Genomic DNA, 20,026 nt, shown 5'->3' with positions numbered 1-20,026 from the left:
AGTGAAAAGCCCTCCCCTTCGGCCATTACATAGGGGACCCATCCCCCGTGCGAAGCTGCATAAGGAGACTTGATGGAAATAAGTGAAGAGGCCACATAGCACAGAGAAAAGCAAAGTTCAGGCCTCTTTCTGGGAGCAGAATGGAAAATACTTCGAAAAGGGGTCAGTACCTGAGCCCAGTGAGACCCTATAATGGCCAGTCGTTGATAAGAACAAGAACTATTTGTTATCAGGCAGCAAGAGATGCAAGCACCTCTGCAGCTGGCGTCAGATGGGCAGAGGCCCTGAGCAAAGCCCCCTCTGCAGCTGGCGTCAGATGGGCAGAGGCCCTGAGCAAAGCCCCCTCTGCAGCTGGCGTCAGATGGGCAGAGGCCCTGAGCATGAGGCCCAGGACCACCCGCGGCCCGCCCGGTACCTCTGGTGCTCCTGGATGGCAGAGACCACGCTGCCCGCGAGGGGCTGCGGGTCCTCGGGGAACACGATGAGCTCCTTCAGCCGGGCCTGCAGACGGTCCACCCGAGGCTCCTCTGCGGCCAGCGCCGCCCGCGTGGCCTGCAGCAACAGACAACACCCGACGGGACAGGTGAGCTTCCGAGATGGGATGGCGGTGTCTGCGCACCGGGGTGAGCATATCCTGTGGAAGTGGGCCAGCCTGGGGGAAAACGGTCCCCCAGGGGAGGGACAGGGGCCCCGAGAGCTCAGCCCCTGCTCTCCCGCTCCGTGACCCCAAACACATTTGCTCTTTTTTTTTCTTTGCGGTACGCGGGCCTCTCACTGTTGTGGCCTCTCCCGTTGCGGAGTACAGGCTCCGGACATGCAGGCTCAGCGGCCATGGCTCACGGGCCCAGCCGCTCCGTGGCATGTGGGATCTTCCCGGACCGGCGCACGAACCCGTGTCCCCTGCATTGGCAGGCGGACTCTCAACCACTGCGCTACCAGGGAATCCCCTTGTTTGCTCTTGATGAGCAGGTTTTTCTCTTTATCATCACCTACCTCACAGCCTTGCCATCGACTAGCACCTAATCACACACATAACTAATACTTAGGGAACAGTGATGACGTGCTGAGTGCCCTGTGGTCCCATTCATTGAAGCCTCACCATGGTCCTAGACAGTAATTCTCTGTGTCCCCGTTTTATACACAAGGAAACTCTGGCCAAGAGTTTTCTGACAGTTGCAGAGCTGGGCAACGGTGGACCTGACATTGGAGCCGGGCCCTCTGGCCCTTAACCTGCCCCTTCAGCACTGAAGGAAACAATGACCTGAAGATGCTCTGTGAATCCACTTATTGTCGGCAAGAGGATATTTCCACCCAGCAGCCCGACCACTCCACTCAGCCACGTTCAGGCACTTCGGATGCGGCCTCTTCCTGCTGTCCTGGGAAATGTGGAGTTTGATCCTGACCTTGACTCTGGCTGGTCCCATGCTCAGTAGGAGGCAGGGTGGGGGAGTGGAAAGCACACGGGCTCTGGCAGGACACAGGCTGGCCTGGAAACGCACCTCCAGCCCTTCCCAGCTGCGCAGCCTTGGATCGGTCCTGGTCCCTCGGGGGTAAAACGGGGCCACCCCCGCTTGACAAGGCACTGAGTACAGGGCGGGAGCATCTCTCACTACATAAACGCTAGTTTAAGAACAGAGATCTTCGAACAAGTTCTGAAATTCCCCTTCACTGATTTCCGGTTAGTCATATCTTGGTCATAATTGACACTTGAACCGGGTGGGACAGGCAGCACCTGTAGGGATGTGGTCTGCCTCCTGCCTCGGGAAAGGCTTCCTGAAACATAGCCGGGCATGGCCAGGTGGGCTGTCGGGACACGGGGGTGTTGGCAGGGCTTTCCAGGCCTTACCCTCCCCAAACTCCATCCCTGCCAGTTTGCTTGCTTTGACCTTGGCCCTCACCTAGAACTCCTGCTAAGAGCCATATGTTCCCTGAGTCCCGATGCTATTGGCAGGTGCTGTTCTAAGCACTTTTGTTTTCACAGGTTCATAAGGAATGCGGAAGGCAGGTCTTATTATCATCACGTCCATGTCACATTTAACTGAGATTAAACGACTTCTCCCCGGGAATTCCCTGGCGGGCCAGTGGTTAGGACTCTGCGCTTTCACCAACGAGGGCCGGGGTTCAATCCGTGGCTGGGGGAACTAGGATCCTGCAAGCTGAGCGGTGTGGCCAAAAAAAAAAGTAATTCTTCCAAAGCCAGCCAGTCGGCAAGGAGAGGAACCAAGACTCGAACCCGGGCAGTCTGATCCGAAAGTCCCCGCCGCTCACCACCGCACCACACCACCCCTACCCTGTGCCAAGGCAGACAATCCTACAAGGGAAACAACTCCCTTTGTAGAAAGTTGATCACTGCAGTGAACCTGGTCTCCTACAAGGCTGAGTGATGTTAAAGAGCACGGATGCTTCGTTTCTACCTACACACAAATATTTCTGCATGTGAGCAAACGTTAGAAAGAAGAGGGGAAGAAACAGAACAATCTGGAGTGGAGGTAGGGCCTGGGGGCTTTCCTTTTAGATCTTTCCCCTAATGGAATTGACAAGCTAGCCCTTTGAGTTAATATAGTAAATAAAGGACTGCAGAAGGGTGTTAATCCTTATTTGAAAAATCTCTCTGTCCTCACGTCAAACCTCTCGTGAGTGGGCACATGGGTGGGGAAGTGGGAGGGGGCTCCGAATGGACACCGTGTCTGGGTTGGAGTGCCCCCACCCTCCCCAGGATGGGCATCATCTGCTGGGCCTCCTAAGAGCCCTGGTTATGTTTGTTCCTCATCTTCTCTACACTGAGAGCCTTGCCTCTGACCTCACACTCCCTGCTCTGTGCTCGGAAAGTGCTCACCACATCCTACCATCAGGCAAGAGAATGGCAAACTTGGAGCCGGTCCACCTCTTATTTACCCACCAACTCATCATGTGAGGCTGGGGATGTCGTGGGGGCGGGGGGAAATCTCTCCAGGCCTCAGTTTCCTCATCCAGAAAACAGGTACAAACAACCAATTTGTCTACTGTGCTCGGGGCACTGAGATTATCAAAAATCCAGGAAGACCAGAGCCAGCGTGCTTGAGACTAAGCGTGATCCTCCCGCTGCATAGATGCCCCGAGGCACACACGGCACCCGGACTGGGCCGCGGCTTTGCCAAACACTGCTTACCGAGTAGAGTCTCCAGCGGGCCACCAGCTCGTCCTGGGTCCCTGCTTTGGCCGCGGGTTCCAGGTCCTCCTCCGCCAGCCTCTGAAGGCCCTTCCTGAACTCTGCCAGCTCGGCCTCCAGCTGCCTCCTCTGCTGCTCGTAGGCTTCCCTGGACCAGAGCAGGCCCCGCAGCCGCCCCTCCTCCCCCTCCCAGAGTGCACGCAGCTTCTCCAGAACATTCCGCATCTCCTCCAGTTCTCTGGTGATCTTCTCTGCACCCAGAGGGGAGCTGCTCTGGATGACGCCCCCGGCCTGCTCCTCCAGCCTCCGCAAAGACTCCTCGCCCCTGGGAAAGTCGCTGGCGATGTCCTAAAGCAGGGAGGCGGTGGGAAAGAAACCCGAGGGGAAAAAGAAAACACGTGCTGCGTTTCCCAGGACCTCTGGGAGCGTCATGCCCAGCGGTAATTCCTATTCCCAGGCTAGACCCAAGGCACCTTTCCAAGGGGTGGACTGTCTGCCTTTGTAACATGCAGGATGTGATTCCGTTACCATGTCATTTACAAGCCATGTGATTAAGTGAAGGGGAAAGTCTCTGTTGGGTACTTCTCTGTCTTTAACACTCTCTGACATTTGTTAATCTTGCTTTTTTAACAGAGACGGAGGCAGCCTCAGGCTCGAAGCCTTCAGCTGGCAAAAGTATGGAGCAAATAGAACCTAACGACGCCATTTGGCCTCATTACATCTATTTGTGTGGCTATCTACCAATTCTGAATGAGTATTGGTATTCCATTTATGACAATGATATAAAATTTCTTTTTAAATCAGTGTTCATTGCCTTCTAATATTAAAAAAAATTTTGGTAAACACTTTTGTCTGTTTTATTTAAAATACCTCCAAAATATTTTTTTCACTTTTTTAGTGAAGTGCAACTTACACGGAGTACAGTACAGACTGTCCTTGACTTAAAATGGTTCGACTTAATGATTTTTTTTTACGACGGTATGAGAGCAATATGCATCCAGTAGAAACTGTACTTTGCATTTTGAATTTTGATCTTTTCCCAGACTAGTGATATGCAGCACGATGCTCCCTTGCGATGCTGGGCAGCGGCAGTGAGTGTAAACCAACATAGTTTTCACTTTCACTATGGCATTCAATAAATTACATGAGGTATTCAACACTTTATTATAAAACAGCCTTTGTGCTAGATGATTTTAGGCTAATGGAAGATGATCTGAGCACGCTTAAGGTGGGCTGGACTAAGCTATGATGTTTGGTAGGTTAGGTGTCTTAAATGCACTTTCGACTTACGATATTTTCAACTTACGATGGGTTTATTGGGACGTAGCCCTACTGTAAGTTGAGAAAATCTATATATAGATCTTAAGTGTTACTGTTCAAAGAGTTTTGAGAAATATATATGCCCATGCAGTCCACACTGTTATCAAAATATAGCATTTCTAACATCCCAGAAGATTCTAGAACTTCATCTATTTGAAATCATAGAATATGTTATTTTTTGACACTGGCTTCTTTCACTCAGCATAATGTTTTTTAGATTCTTCTATGCTGTCAGGTATATCAGAACTTCATTCCTTTTCATTGACTAATATGTCTTTGTACATATATTCTATTCTATGACGTGTTTATCCAATACTCTGCAGATAAAAATCTGAGTTGTTTTCAGTTTAGGGCTGTTATGAATAAGGTTGCTGTGAACATTCTTTTACAGATACCCACACTTTTCAAAAGTTCAATGTAGGGCTTCCCTGGTGGCGCAGTGGTTGAGAGTCCGCCTGCCGATGCAGGGGACGTGGGTTCGTGCTCCGGTCTGGGAGGATCCCACGTGCCGCGGAGCGGCTGGGCCCGTGAGCCATGGCCGCTGAGCCTGCGCGTCCGGAGCCTGTGCTCCGCAACGGGAGAGGCCACAACACTGTATATCACTTTGCTTTTACAAAAGACCTACAGTAGTACCTGTTTTCGCTACCTGAAAGAAATCCAAAGAGGATTTTAGCTTTTGCGAGAAAAGGTAATGACTTCTCCGCTTGTTTTCTGTTTGTTTGTTTTTCTTTTTAATTTTGTGGCCGTGCTGCGCGGCATGTGGGATCTTAGTTCCCCAAGCAGGGATCGAACCCGCCCCCCCTGCAGAGGCAGCAGAGCCTTAACCACTGGACCGCCAGGGAAGTCCCACTTCTCTGCTACACACCATTTCGGCTCAAGAACAGTTCCATAGGAACTCGACTTTCAGATAGTGGGGAAACTGCACACGTCATACAAGATATTTTGTGGCCACCGTTCATTGGTTTTTTCAAAAGAGAGTCAATTAAATACAAATATTAAATAAATGGTATAGGTGCTGTAGACCTGTGTCAAAAATTATAAAGTGGTCCTTGAATTATTGAAGATAATCTACCCACTCACTTTACAGAGGGAGTCGGAAGCTCGTTCAGGATCACAGCAAGTCAGGAAGCCCAGAGTGGACCCAGCTTCTCCTGCAGGTTAGATGCTTACGCCAAGGTTCCTTACCTTCACATACTGACATGTGAGGTCAGATAACGCTTTGCTGTGGGGGGCTGTCCTGTGCACTGTAGGACGTGTAGCAGCACCTCTGGCCTCCATCCACTAGATGCCAGGAGCACCTCCACTCCCAGTTGTGACGACCAAAAATGTCTCCAGACGTGGACAATGTCCCCCATTTGAGCCCAGCTGCTCTAGACCATGCTGCTGTGGCCTTGGGTTTCCAAACGCCCTACTGGCTCAGAGACTTCCATAAAGCAGCCGAGGCCCCAAGCATGGGATCTACACCACATCCCATGCTTCTCCTCTTGTGGCGTCTGTGTACAGGGATGTTTGTATCTCTTGGGACCTCCCAGCCCCATCCTATTAAATAAACTCTAACAGAGACCCGCCAGCCATGAGCGCTCCCTCCCCACTCTCGCAGAGACTTGCCGGGGGTTGGTTACCTGCAGCGCCGAGAGACGGTCCTTGGTGCTCAGCCGGCACTTGCGCCCCATGCAGCCGTGCACCCGCTCCACCACCGCCTTCAGCCACAGCTGGAACTCGTCCACGCTCAGCTGGAAATGTTCATGCTCCTGGGTCACCTGCTCCAGCAGGTCCACTCTGTTCTGTGGGAGGGGAGGAGAGTCACCAGCCGTAAAGGTCCCCAGCCCAGGCTGCCCCTCGCCTGGCCTCCCAGGCCTGAATCTGTGTGTGTGTGTGTGTGTGTGTGTGTGTGTGTGTAGGGAGCGTGGGACACAACTGACCCTCAGCCCTTTCGCTGGACACAAAGATCCCGGACATTCTTCTCTACCTCATCAGCAATCAGTCAAGAAATTCTTGGCTTTAGAGACCAAAACATGCCAGCACTGGGCTTGTCAACCACACAGTGGGCTTTTCTTCCTGCCACGTCCTAGGAATGGCACTCAAGATGGGGCCGTGGTAACAACTACATAACACTACCATTTGAGCACTTAACCAAGGTGCCGGCGCTGCCCTAAGAACTTTGTGTACAAGATCATCTCACTGAATGCTCCTGACTGCCCCCATAATGTGGTACCATTATTATCCCAGTCTGATAGATGGGGAAACCAAGGCACGGAAAGTGAAATGACTTGCCCAAGGTCACCTGGCTAGGAAAGCACCAAGATTCCAACCTGGGAGGCAAGGCTGGGCCAACGCATCTCTGCTCCATTGCGACTATGTTCATGGGGTACGAGAGTAAACAGCAGGCTTCCCCCCATTTCCCCCCGAGTGTGGTGATTTGCCTGCATGTGTTGGAATTGCCTCTATTTTCAGACAATCATACTGAAGCTCTAACCACACAGGGGCAAGATGGTGCCCTAAGGGTGGGTGACATTTGGGGAGATAACAGTGTCCTGCTATAAGACCTACTGTGTGCCTAGAGATTCTGATTTTCAAAACACACCCCTGATTACAGCACCATCTCTTTAAACCCCTCCACTGCTCCCCACTGCCCCCAGGCCCAGGTCCAAGCATTGTAGCCTGGTGGTCAAGGGCAGGACCCCACGATGCGGCTCTGCAGACCAGCGGTCAAGACCCTGGGCTTGGGAGCCCACTGCCTGGGGCTTGACCCTGGCCCCCCTCGAGCTTGTAATTAACCCCTCTGTATGGTGTGGTTGATAACAGTAACTGCCTCATCAGGGTGGCATTAAATGAGTCAGGGCTCGCACAACCCCAGAACAGCACCGGACAGCTAGTAAGAGCTTGAGAACTCTGAGCCATTGTTTATTGTCACCTGTGTCCCTCTGCCCTTGTCACACCCAACCAAGTGAGAGGTGCCCACATGGCAATGCTCATCTCCAGGCCCCACCTGCTCTGAGGCTTTGCCCACTGCCCCAGGCTGTGGCTCTCCCCCAGCCTTGTCTACCGAATTGTCATCTGGTGGGGACCAAGCGCTCCCTAAGGACACGGGGGTTGATTTCATCTCCCTGGTCCCGCTCAGGGCAGGCTCTGAGACTAAGTGCTTCCTGAGTGGCCAGAGGTAACTAAGTGTGGGGTGTGTGCCGGGGGAGGGATCTCTCCAAGGAGAGCCAAGAAAAAGGAACCAGGGGACCTTCGTTTAATAAGCACCTACTATGTACCTGGAAATAGACCGGCATTATCGTATTTAATATCTTCACGAGGATCCCAAACTGTCCCATTATGCGCGCATCCAAATGGGTGTCGGGAGGTAACTTAACTCTTGCAGACAAGATTTAAACGCCAAGTTCAGACTCCAGAATCACTGCTCAGGCCCAGCGGGTGGCAGAATCTCTCGTTCTCGCAGATGGGAGATATTCTGGGCTTTGCCTGCCACGTGGTTTCCGCTGCAACTTCTCCACCACTTGTGTGCTACTTACATCGTAGCACCCAAGTTGCAGCCACAGGCAGACACACAAAGAATGGCTGTATTCCAACCAAATGAATCATGGGCACTGACATTTGAATTTCCTATCATTTTCACATGTCATGAAATAGTCTGCTTTTAATTTTCCCCCAACCATTGAAAAATATAAAAACTATTTTTGGTTTACAGGTCATAAAAAAGTCAGGAATTGGGCTGGACTGAACCTACGGGCAGTGGTTTGCTGACCTCAGCTCTCAGCCATGGAGTCAGGCCACGTTCAGGAAGGTCCTGACCTTCTACGAGGCTAAGTCAACCATTCTCAACTGGGAAGGGTAGACGGACACGTGGATTTGAAAGACCCCCCTGGCTATGTGTGTGTGCCTTCCCCTCCCGTGCAGAAGCCCCTCACCAAACCTAGAAACACCAATTCATTGAAACCTTTGCAACACCCATGGCAAGTAGGGGAAAATATCCCCATTTCAGAGACGGGGAAACCAAGGCACAAGATCAAGTCCTTCAGTGAAGAACTGAGAATCCTCTCACTATGGGAGGGAGGCTCAGCGCTTGACAGATGGGAAACACGGGGCTGCTTGAATTCAGAAAGTGGACCAAGGTTCCCCTGCTGCTCCCCATCCCCCGCAGGGTTATTTGCATCCACCAGAATCCTCCCCGAGCTTCCTCCATCCACGAGAAGATTCATTTACGAAACAAAGTGGGTCAAGAATACTAAGCAGAGAATAGGGGCTGGGCCCCTGGTTGACACGGATGGTGATAAAGGTTGCAGTGCAGCAAACTCTCCAATAAAAGTGCCGGCTGGCGGCTCTGTGTGTGTGAAGAATGAGGTGCTGGCACTGGGGGAGATCCAGAGTAAATAAAAGCCTCTGTGACGGTGAGCAGGCGGCTAGGAGAGGAACGCGGCCGAGCAGGGCAGGCATCCAGCCGCGCTCTGTGCCAGGCGTAAAGAGATCACAGAACACAATTCACCACGGGCGGGCAGGGCACGTCGGAGGAATGTGGGTGACAAATGGGAGAGGGTTTCACCTCCTCTCGTTACACCAAACAATCAAACCATCTGTGTGGGCAGAGTTGTCAGGAATGTCAAAACCCAACCAATTAACAAGGGCGGGAGTGGATTTGTGCCTCTGCAAAGGGCTGCAGGAAGGGCTCTGATTCCTGGCCGAGATGCCAAACAAACCCAGCCACAGAGGGAAGCAGGGAGGAGGAGGGTGCTACTATCTGCCTGGCCCTTCAGAAAACAATCATTGGATTAAAAACCATCAGGCAAAGTAAACAAGCAGGCCCCGCCCACGGGCAACCAGCCTGCTTTGTCTATTCTCGGCTTTCAGTGGCTTTCTGCTGGCTGTGCCACTGCTAATTCCCGGGCTTGGCCACTTTCCCTGATCAAGAATCTCCCTTCAGGGGGTGGTCACGAAGGATACAGTCCAGAGGTGACCCCCGCTGTGCTTCTGTGGTCCTGTCCCTGTCAACACCAGAGGCCTTGCTAATTAACATATTGGAAGTCAAAACTGGATTTTTAAAGGCAAAAGTAGTGGCTTGTTAACCAGCACAAGAAATAATGAAATGGGCTCTCCTCGGTGAAAGTTGAGATATTAGTACATACGGTATCTCCTATGGCCTGAGATGCATCCTCCCCAAATTCACACGATGAAGCCCTAGCCCTCAATGTGATGGTGTTTGGGGGCAGGGCCTTTGGGAGGTGATTAGGGTTATATGAGGTCATGAGGGTGGGGCCCTCAGGATGGGATGAGTGCCCCTATAAGAACAGACACCAGAGAGCTTGCTGACCCTCCCTCTCCAGCGTGTGAAGACACAGCAAGAAGGTTACCATCTTCAAGCCAAGAAGAGGCCCCTCACCAGGAACCAAATCTGCTGACACCTAGAGTTCGAACTTCCCAGCCTCCAGAACTGTGAGAAACAAATTCCTGTTTTTTAAGCCACCAAGTCTATGGTATTCTGTTCTGTCCACCCGAGCAGACTAAGACAATATCCCAGAGACGCTTCCCACCCTTTGAATAGGCCTGGACCTCTAGGGGTCCCTGCGTGGCTCTCCTACTCTCACTGGGGTGGGAGGATTTCAGTTGCCTGCCTCAGGGTGGCTTTCTCGTCTGACTTTAGTGCAAGGTGAGACCTTCATCAAATGTCCAGAGCAGGTGACCAGGAGGCATCCGGGCTACCAAGAACCTCTGAGGACTACTGGACATGCAGTGTCCCTCACCCTGCTTAGGGTGGAGCCAGAGTGTCTTCCTTTCGTCTGGGGCTGGAAGGCCCAGTATGGGGTATGCCCTGGGAGGCTGACGCTGGGGAAGCTATATCCTATTTTACAGAAGAGGACCCTTGCTAAGGGTGATATAACAGTTTGCCCCTCTCAGTAGCTCCTGTCTTCTGAAGGTCATGGCATCATCTGGAAGCTATGACTGTTCTCACCAACAAAATGCACATGCACATGACAGTTTGAGTATAACTTCAGAGAGGCTCTGTAGGGGCCTGCCCTGGCCTCTCCCTCATACCGCCTTTCAATCTTCTACTGCCGGCTCTGGGAGAGACAAGAAACAGCTCTCCATTCACCACCCCTACCCCCAACCCCATCCCGAGAGCTAACCGGGCTCCCTGTGAGTTAGAACACAGCTCCCAAACCTCTGGCAGCCAGGAGCAGGAAACCAAGGGTCTGTGAGCTTCAGTCAACAGCTCAAAAGGCCAAACTGAACGGCCTTCTCTCATAGGGTCCAGTCACCCTGCACACCCCCCAGTTTCCACACTGAGGTCAAAATTCACCAGCCCGTCTGGCAACTCGGAGGGCTTCTGCCAGGGTGGCAGCTTCCCCCCACCCCTTCATCATAGGCAGAGCCCCCAGGCTCCTGCCCCCAGGATGCTGCCAGCTGGGCTCCGCCTCGGGAAAACCCTTGGAAACAACCTGCTCCCTCATCCAGGGGCTCGAAACCTCCCATGTACCACTGCGTCCACTTTCTGAGCTGGACCCACAGGAGCTCTGGCGGCCCCGATCTCCCCTGATGGACACAGGTGCAGCGACTCACCCAGGACCCGGGGCAACCACCAAAGGAGGACCCCACATAGGGAGTCGCCTAGGACTTTCGGTTCTTTCTGATGGGCCAGGGGTATCTGACCCTTAGATTATTATTATTTTTTTAATTAAAGTATAGTTGATTTACAATGTTGTGTTAATTTCTTCTGTATACAGCAGAGTGATTCAGTCATATAGATATATACGTTCTTTTTCGTATTCTTTTCCATTGTGGTTTATCACAGGATACTGAATATAGTTCCCTGTGCTATACTGTAGGACCTTGTTGTTTATCTGTAGATTATTTTTTAAGTCAAAATTTAAAAAAAGGGTCCAGTCACACCTTCTCTACTTACCACATAAGAAGGTTGGGAGACTCAAATGAGGTCAAAGACATGAAGGGACTAGGAAAAGATAGCATTCGCCAATAAGAGTTGTGATTTCTATGAATTTTTGGATCCAGTGAGGGGAGGGTTCCCTGGAGGGACGATGAGAATCTCTGAGGTGATCATTTCTTAGAATTGGTGCTCACCGGTGCCCCAGGCATGCCCCTTCCACACACACGCGTGTACACTTACACACACACACACAAAACCACTTTCCATTTCCTGCACGAGGCGCTCTCTGCTGATTGGCACAAGCACCTGTTTCTTGTAAAGTCTCAGCAGCAAGGAGGCCATGGGCCAGGCACCTCCCCTGCCTGAGCCCGTGGGGCAGACCTGGAGAGAGAATTGCTGTTAAGCAGGCTCTAGACACTTGGATGCCGTGAGGGAGGACCAGCTGGCTACAGCTCTGAGAGCCAAGCTCCACCCCGCCTGCCTGTCCTCCGAGCCTCCCAGCTGCAGGGGCGGGGTTCTCATTCATTCAATGAAGGGCTCCGAGCACCTGATACGTGGCAGACACCATTGTTGTCGCTATTTCTTCTCACTGCTACCGAGAGCACAAGTCATCCTTTATTCTGGGAAAATGCCTGCCAATTTCAAAGAGCTCACATGCAAACTCATTCAGTCCTACACCCTGGCTCCAGGTAGGGTGAGCACCCCGAGGCCACACAGCTGGGAAGCAGCAGAGCCTGGCTGGAACCCAGGTCCCTTTCCAAGCATTCTGGGGCCAGCGTCCTATTCCTACTCAAGGTTTCTCAGATCTCTGCTTATTATAGAACCATTTCCCATAACTTGAAGGACCCAGGAGACTTCCACCTCCAGCAACATGGGAGAGCTGAATACCCTTCCACCGTAGCCAGCCAGAAATGCTGGATAAAATGTAACAAGCATCATTTAAATGCAGAACCACGCACACACCGCACACACCAAGGTAAGAGATAGCCCGTGGACCAGATGCAAAGATGCTATGGAAACCAGGATGCTAAACCCACATGTGTGCTTGACGTCTTCTTGGGTTTAATGCTCAGGTTGGAGGAGGAGGTAAGACTCTGGGCCCAGGGGGGCAGAGACCACGGCAAAAAGGCAGAATACTCAGGGGACTCCCCCTCTGTCAAAGGGTGAACTAGAGAAAAAAACCTTCCCACCAGCGCAATACAAGACAGAAGCATATGTGTTTCAGCCTGGGGTCTGGCTGAAAAGACAAATGAAAAGATAGTCACCTTTCAGAGTATGGAGCCAGGAGCCTCTTGCATCATTTTGGCTTAGGGTTCAAGTGCAGAGAACCCACTTGATTTAGGAACCCCCAAAACATTTCAGTGACACTCAATGGGAACCCTGAAGGTAAATTCCCATGGTAGCCTTGCTGAGGAAAACACAAGCTCTCTGAGGGCCAGGCCCAGCCACAGGGTTCTGCAGATAAGGCCCCAAATAGGATGAGCTCACAGCTCAGAATCACGAAGTCTCCAAGGAAATGATCCACCATATCAGGAGACCCAACAGACGGCAGTATCAGGCCAGGAACTTCAGCTACTAGAGCAGCCTGACGATTATAAAATGTGTATGATTAAAATGACTACAGATAGAATCCGTACCTGAGAGGAGTGCCAAGTTTAAGAGAAAAAGGACAATGAAAAAAAGAGGGGCTTCCCTGGTGGCGCAGTGGTTAAGAATCCGTCTGCCAACGCAGGGGACACGGGTTCGAGCCCTGGTCCGGGAAGATCCCACGTGCCGCAGAGCAACTAAGCCTGTGCACCGCAACTACTGAGCCTGCGCTCTAGAGCCCGTGAGCCACAGCTACTGAGCCCGCATGCTGCAACTACTGAAGCCTGCACGTCTAGAGCCCGTGCTCTGCAACGAGAAGCCACTGCGATGAGAAGACCACACACCGTAATGAAGAGTAGCCCTCGCTCACCGCAACTAGAGAAAGCCTGCGTGTAGCAACGAAGACCCAATGCGCTAAAAAATAAATAAATAAAATAAGTAAATTTAAAAAAAAAAAAGAAGAAAGAAAGGAAAAAAATGAATGATGGATATAATACAAAACCAAATAGAATTTCTTGAAACAAAATTGAACTTAATAACTCAATGGACTGTTTAAACCAAGGCAAGAATGAGGTGAGAGACGGGGACAAAGAATGGGCAGAGGAATTGGGGGAAGGACAAAAGAGAGGAGAGGAGGAAAGCAACGGAGAAGGACTAAAGGGCAGGAGGAGGGAGGGAAGGAAGGAAAGAGGGAGGGAGAGGGGAGGGGAGCTGGGTGGAAGTGAACCTCAAAGTCCATCAGTCAGTCAGTCAACATACACTTACTAAGTACCCACATGTGTATTAAGCATGAGCAACGCTGGCCATACAGATAGTAGATAATGTGTCAATGGGTGGATGGATGGTGGAGGGGTGGGTGAATGGGTAGGTGGAAGATTGACAGGTAGGTAGTTATATAATGCTTGGGTGAGTGGATAAGGGATGGGTGACAAGTAGATAGTGAGTAGGTAAGTGGGTGAAGGGGTAAACGGTGGGTAGTAGATAGTGGAGAGATGGATGAGTACATGGGTATGTGAAGAGTACATAGGTGGGTTGATGAGTAGGTGAATGAATAGATGGGTGGGTGATTAAGTGGCTGGAGAGAGGAATAGGAGATCTAGTTAGGTTAGTGGAGAGGTAGATGGGTGAGTGAGTAAACAGATGGACAGGAGGGTGGGGAGATGGATGGGTGGATGGGTAGGTAAGTGGATGGAGGGGTGACTGGGCAGATAGTACATAAGAGATTTGGTGGTTAGTTTAGAGGGGAAATAGATGGGTGGGTGGGTAGACAGTTGGATAGGAGGGTGGGGAGATGGATGGAGGATGGGTAGGTAAGTGGATGGAGTGGTGAGTGGCTAGATAGTAAATAAGGGATTTAGTAGTTAGTTTAGAGGGGAGATAGATGGGTGAGTGGGTAGACAGCTGGATAGGAGGGTGGGGAGATGGGTGGATGGTGGTGGGTGAGTGGTGTCGGGTGGGTGGATAGTAGATGGTGGGTAGATGGATGGATGGACAGATGGTGAGGGAGCAAACGAGTGGCTGGACGGGTAGATGGGAGCAGGTGACGGATGAAGGGGTGAAGACAGCCCGCTGCCCGCACCCACCTGGGCTTTGGTCTTCACCGCGTCGTACTCGGCTTTCAGCTTCTTCTGCGCGGCTTCGTCCACGCTGGGGTCCCCGATCCTGTTGAACAGGGAGGCCGCCTCCTCCAGCAGCCGGTCCAGGAGCGTGGCCTGATTGTCCACGTTCTGAAGCAGCACCTGGGCGTGGCTCAGCTGCCAGCGCTTCTCCTTCAGGCCCAGCTGCAGCTCCACAGGGGGCTCGAGCACCACCGTCATCTTCTGGAACCAGCGGTAGAACTCATCCCGGGCCAGCAGGTACTCGCTCCAGTGCAGCCACACCCACTCAATACGGCTGTAGGCAGAGGCCACGGCCATGAGCATCCCCCCACCAGGCTCATGGGCGGGGAGGCCGTGCCGCTGCCCCCTCCCCAGTACTGGGGGGCTGCGGGAGGGGGCACAAGGACACCCTCTCGGGCCTCACCCCAGTCCTGATAGACAAGACCCTCCCGTCTGGGAGACAAGCTCCATGGGGCTAATGATCAGGGTGGCTCAGATTCCAGACCTGCTCTGAGAACCCCCAGCCTGCTGATGCCCTGAGCCACCAGGACCCCCAATTCCTATTAGTGATGCACAACGATGCCCACAGTTGTTTCTCTCTGGTGTTGGGACTCCACACACAGTCACCCTGGCTCTTACCACATGGGTGCCCACTAGCAGTCACGAGAAGACTGCCACGGGGAGTGTGTCTCTTAATTTGTGGAGTACAATAGGATCTGTGGGCTCGTCACCGCTCAGCGGGGACAGAGGGCTGGGGCCTGTGCACGGGTCCCAGGCGTGCCATGAACTCACTGCATTACCCCGCCTCTGCACCCGCCTCAGTTTCCCCGTCTGTAATGTGGAGATGGCCCTATCGGTCCAGCCAACATCAAGCTATTCGTTTGGAATTCCAAGTGAAAGAGTTTGAAAAGCAGAAAACACTGAGTAAAGTTCCCCCCCGTCCACTCAACATTCTGGTTTCATAAAGACGGAGAAGATGCTGGCAGCTCCTGCCCACTGAGGACCTCCTGTGTGCCAAGCGCTGTGCCTGGCTCTCGACATTTGCTATCCCCCCGCCATCCTCCTAAAAACCTTCAAGAAACACTTGACTATACCCATTGTCCAGATGAGGCGCCTGAGGCTCAGGGGTCAAGTAACTTTCCCAAGGCCACACAGCAAGCAACCAGCAGAGCAAGAGGCGATCCTAGGTCAGGCAAAGCCCCCGCCCCTGACCTGGCTCCCTGGTACAAGCAGAGAATCTGGGCTAAAGCGCTAGCAAGGCAACAGGCCTTCTTACCCCCCGGGGCCATTTGGCCTTTCTGCTGGAGGATGCACACGCGGCAAGTCTACCAAGAATTAATTGTTGGCAAAACACGATGGGCTCCCACTGTCTATTATCCTCATTAAGCTTGATTATAATTAGAAAGAGGCAGGCAGGGTTGACTGACATCCCAAGAGAGCATCCTGTTCCCACTAATCCCAGGACCGAAGAAATGTCCCTTGGGCAGCGGCCCCAGGCCAGCGTGGTGGTGGGCACGGAGGGTCGGCAGCAGCCGCAGACAAAGGCCTGGAAAGGTACCCAGCCACCCTACCTGTGACAGTGGGTCATGTAGGTGACCGTCTCCTCCCACTGCGCTTTGACGTCCCTCAGCCGGGCCAGGATCTCGGGCTTCTGGTCCTCATGGCAGCATGCCAGGAGGGCTTCGGCCGCCCGCAGCACCATGTCCACCTTCACGCGGCCCTCTGGCTCTAGCTGGCATATTTTCTGTTGTGGACAGAAAGCCAGTTCCCAGGAGTTAGACAACACGCCAACAGGCAGAGCCTTGGGAAGACAGTGGCAAGACATGGAAAGAGGCAGGACTTTGAGACCAGAGGAGCTGGGGTTCGAGTCGCAGCCCCTGCCCCTCCTCCTGTGACCTTGGGCAGGCTGCTAAGGGCTCTGGGGTGGGAGCGAGCGGCGATGGAGATTAATCAGCACAGAACCGCCCAGAGCTGTCTGATGATAGGAGTGCCCTCCCTTCCCTGATGGGCCTGTTTCCAGCTGCGTGAACCCAGAAAAGTTTCATTACTTCCCTGGCCTTGGTTTTCTTGTCTGTAAAGTGGGTGTATAGTAGTACTCAGCTCTCAGATTTTTTTTTTTTCCCAGAATTAACTGAGAAAATGCATGTAAAGTGCATGTCCCAGTGTGTGGCACCATGAGAATCTGCCTCTCAGGCCCACTGCAGGGAGTGGGCTTGGCCCAGGTCCCCAGCCGAGGCTCGGAATTATCTCTGAGTTTGCCGTTGGCACCAGGGCCTCACTCCCTCAGCTGTTCCCACCAGTGACCAAACAGGAACACGAAGGCAGGCCTGTTACTACAGGACACTGGGCTCCTCTGATGGGTGACTGATTCGGGACACCCCACGGCCTTGCCAAATTCCCTGAGAACCACCCGGCAGCCCAAGATTCTCCCTGCTCTCCCGGACTCAGGGTCGGACCTGCATTGGACTGACCGTGTCCCTCCCAGCCACCCCGGGTTCCCGTCCCATTTTCTCTCACAGATGGTTCCCTATTAAACGTCTTGCATATCTAACCTCACCTTGGCCTTGGCTTCTTGGAGGACCAAGGCTGATACACAACGCCTGGCAAATAGTACGTTATTTGGTAACGTTAGCTGTTGTCATTATTCACTGTTATTATTCTAGTTCTTTGGCAACTAAAGCTTGGTCTCTGCAGTCAAAATAAGATTAGACTCCAATTCCAGGGCTCGTCGCCACTACCTGTGTGACCTTTGTCATGGTACTTAAACTCTCCAGGCCTATGAAATGGGGGAAGATAATGGTTAACGCCACCCAAGGTTATAGTGACATTGCGAGATACACTAGCACATGGCCTGGCCCACACTGCATCTCCCATCACTCCAAAATTGTTCACCGTTACCGCTATCTTTTGCTTACCTTCTGATTATATTTACTGACAGCACAGCATTTGCCTAAAGCTCCAGCTGTTCCCCAGCCTGTCTCCCTAAGGCTGGCAGTCAGTTTTCTTAGACTGATGTCCCAGTGGGCTGGCCGTCTGAGCCTTCGCTGTGGGTGGGGTCGGGGAGGGGCTCCTGCCGTGTCCAGGGCTGCCCCACTGACAACTCTGTGGTCCCAGGCAGGTCACTCCGTCACTCAGAGATGGTGATAACAATCTCTGCTTTGTCTATCTCATAGGATTATAATATTACTTTTCAAAAACACTATTAATTAGAACATAGATGTTAGTGGACTTTATAAACCACTGAGCGGTTATGCAGACCCTCCCCCAACACGTGCAAACGGGCAATGGTCCCAGTCCTTTTTTGTTACCTCGTATGACAGTGGTTAACGATGGTTAATGATGACATCGATGATAGTATAGAGCAGCAGTCCCCAAGCTTTTGGGCACCAGGGACCGGTTTCGTGGAAGACAGTTTTTCCACGGGTGGTAGCAGGGTGGGAGGTGCTTCAGGTCGTCATGTGGGCAACGGGGAGAAGCAGAAGAAGCTTCGCTCGTGTGCCTGCTATGCAGCCAGTTTCCTGACAGGCCACAGACGGGTACCGGTCCCCGGCCCAGGGCTTGGGGACCCCGGGTATAGAGGGACTTCCCTGCCTATGCGTGTTATCAAAGAGTGAGGTTGAAGAACCTCCTTACAAGGGCTGTCTCTGTGCTCTGAGTGGGGTGTAGAGAGGTAGCGTGAGGAGCAGGGAGGTTCCCCCAGAGAGGAAAAGAGCTGTGGTCTGGGGCTCAGGGCTGGGCCCAGCAGCAGGATTTGCCGGACCGTAGCAGGTAACGGGGACAGCAGGCGCCCAGCAGGGACCCCAAGTCCCGCTCAGCAGTGGGCAGCAAAGTGGCGGACAAAGGCACCACAGTGACGAGTGTGGACCAAAGACCCAGGGCCACCGTGGAATGTTCTGGACTGAGTAAGATTACCCACCCCCTGAACAGAACATTTCACACCTCTCAGAAGAAGGGGTCCCCCAGCATGGCTGAGGATGAATTTCTTGCCATCCAGTGAGATTTAATTTGATTAGAACTAATAATAATAGGGCTTCCCTGGTGGCGCAGTGGTTGGGAGTCCGCCTGCCGATGCAGGGGACGTGGGTTCGTGGCCCGGTCCGGGAAGATCCCACATGCCGCGGAGCGGCTGGGCCCGTGAGCCATGGCCGCTGAGCCTGCGCGTCCGGAGCCTGTGCTCCGCAGCGGGAGAGGCCATGGTAGTGAGAGGCCCGCGTACCGTAAAAAAAAAAAAAAAAAAAAAAGAAAGAAATAATAATAATAATTCAGGATCTGATGTCTCTGACACCCAGAGTTGTGGCGTAGACCCCATGCCCAATCCCCAAGCTGGCAAGATGGGCACCAGGGTGATTCCAGTTTTACCAGTGGGGGCACCGGGGACCCACAGAAACCTTAGCTTTGCAGAACAATTCTCTGCAGCAGTTAGCGAGGCCTCCTCTACAGGGGCTGCCCAACTTAACCTCAGTCGGAATCCAGCTCCGTGAATGAAGGGAGACAGCAGCTTGGGGAAGAAACTAAATTCAGTCTCTCTCTGCCACACTCACAAGGAACCAGTCCAGGGTCCTGATGGTGTGACCTCCTCTAGGCCTCTGGACCTTTGCCCTCCTGATTCCTGGCCAGGGAAGCACAGGCTGGACCAGGGGAACATGGGAGATGGGGGGACCCACCGCTCTTTGCAGGGGAGTGAGCCTGTTGCTTCCCTGCAAAGAGAGAAGAGCTGGCCAGTCCCAAAGGCCGGCAGAACATGAGCCCCACCTGGCCTGAAGCAGAAACCCCTGCCCCCAAACCAAAACACTGACCAGAGGTATGTCTGCTGTGGGACCAGAGGCATGTCTGCTGTGGGACCAGAGGCATGTCTGCTGTGGGACCAGAGGCTAGAGCTGAGCTGGCAAAGCCAACCTTCGAGAAGCAGATTCCACCCTCCTTCTCTGCCCTGATGATTCCGCTCTTTGGCTCGTGCGTGGTTCTCCTACAGCCCCACCCCAGCAAGGACACAGTCCAGGAGTGCTTGGCAAGGGACACGAGCCAGCTGGGAAGGGGGTCATTGAACTGTAGCCACAAAGCAATTCTGATTCGAGGGAGCCAGTGAGGGCAAAAGTCAGCCGGGGTTTGGGTGGAGGGAAAACCTCAGCAGGGAGGAGAAGCAGTTCAGGAAGGCTGGAGGAATGTGGTGAGTCAGGGCTTTCCCTCAACGCAGTCACGGCCAGATGGGCGCTGTCCTGGGTAATATGCTGAGTACTGTGCTGAGTGCTCTGCTGGGTACCAAGCTGAGTACTGTGTTGGGTACTGTGCTGAGTACTGTGCTGGGTACTAGAGTCCAGGAGGGAAACAAACATGGCCCGATGCTTGCAGGCTGTAAGGGGGTCTGCAGACAAGGGCACAGATGACTGTGAAAGAGCTGTGACAGACCCCAAACTTGGAGCTCTGAGGAAGGATGTGGGCAAACCAAGAAGGCCTCATGAGGAGGTGGCAGTGGCACCAGGCCTCAGTGCT

At 52.9% G+C, this 20,026-nt stretch overlaps 1 protein-coding gene across 4 annotated transcripts in view; it reads right to left on the bottom strand.

Annotated features, from left to right (window-relative positions):
- SYNE3 (spectrin repeat containing nuclear envelope family member 3) overlaps positions 1 to 20,026 on the bottom strand; it is a 91,256-nt gene that overhangs the window by 28,097 nt on the left and 43,133 nt on the right. For all 4 annotated transcript variants that reach the window (XM_067726600.1, XM_067726607.1, XM_067726614.1 and 1 more), the window contains 5 exons: positions 16,108 to 16,280; positions 14,522 to 14,831; positions 6,091 to 6,252; positions 3,149 to 3,496; positions 416 to 552 (listed from right to left, as the gene is read on the bottom strand). In XM_067726600.1, coding sequence (XP_067582701.1) covers positions 416 to 552; positions 3,149 to 3,496; positions 6,091 to 6,252; positions 14,522 to 14,831; positions 16,108 to 16,280 — 1,130 coding nt within the window. The remainder of the gene's footprint in view (positions 1 to 415; positions 553 to 3,148; positions 3,497 to 6,090; positions 6,253 to 14,521; positions 14,832 to 16,107; positions 16,281 to 20,026) is intronic.

Source organism: Pseudorca crassidens, chromosome 1, assembly GCF_039906515.1.
Source record: "Pseudorca crassidens isolate mPseCra1 chromosome 1, mPseCra1.hap1, whole genome shotgun sequence".
In the NCBI taxonomy this organism is placed as follows: Eukaryota; Metazoa; Chordata; class Mammalia; order Artiodactyla; family Delphinidae; genus Pseudorca; species Pseudorca crassidens.
The sequence above is the reverse complement of the archived record's forward strand: the minus strand, read 5'-3'. Positions and strand labels throughout refer to the sequence as shown.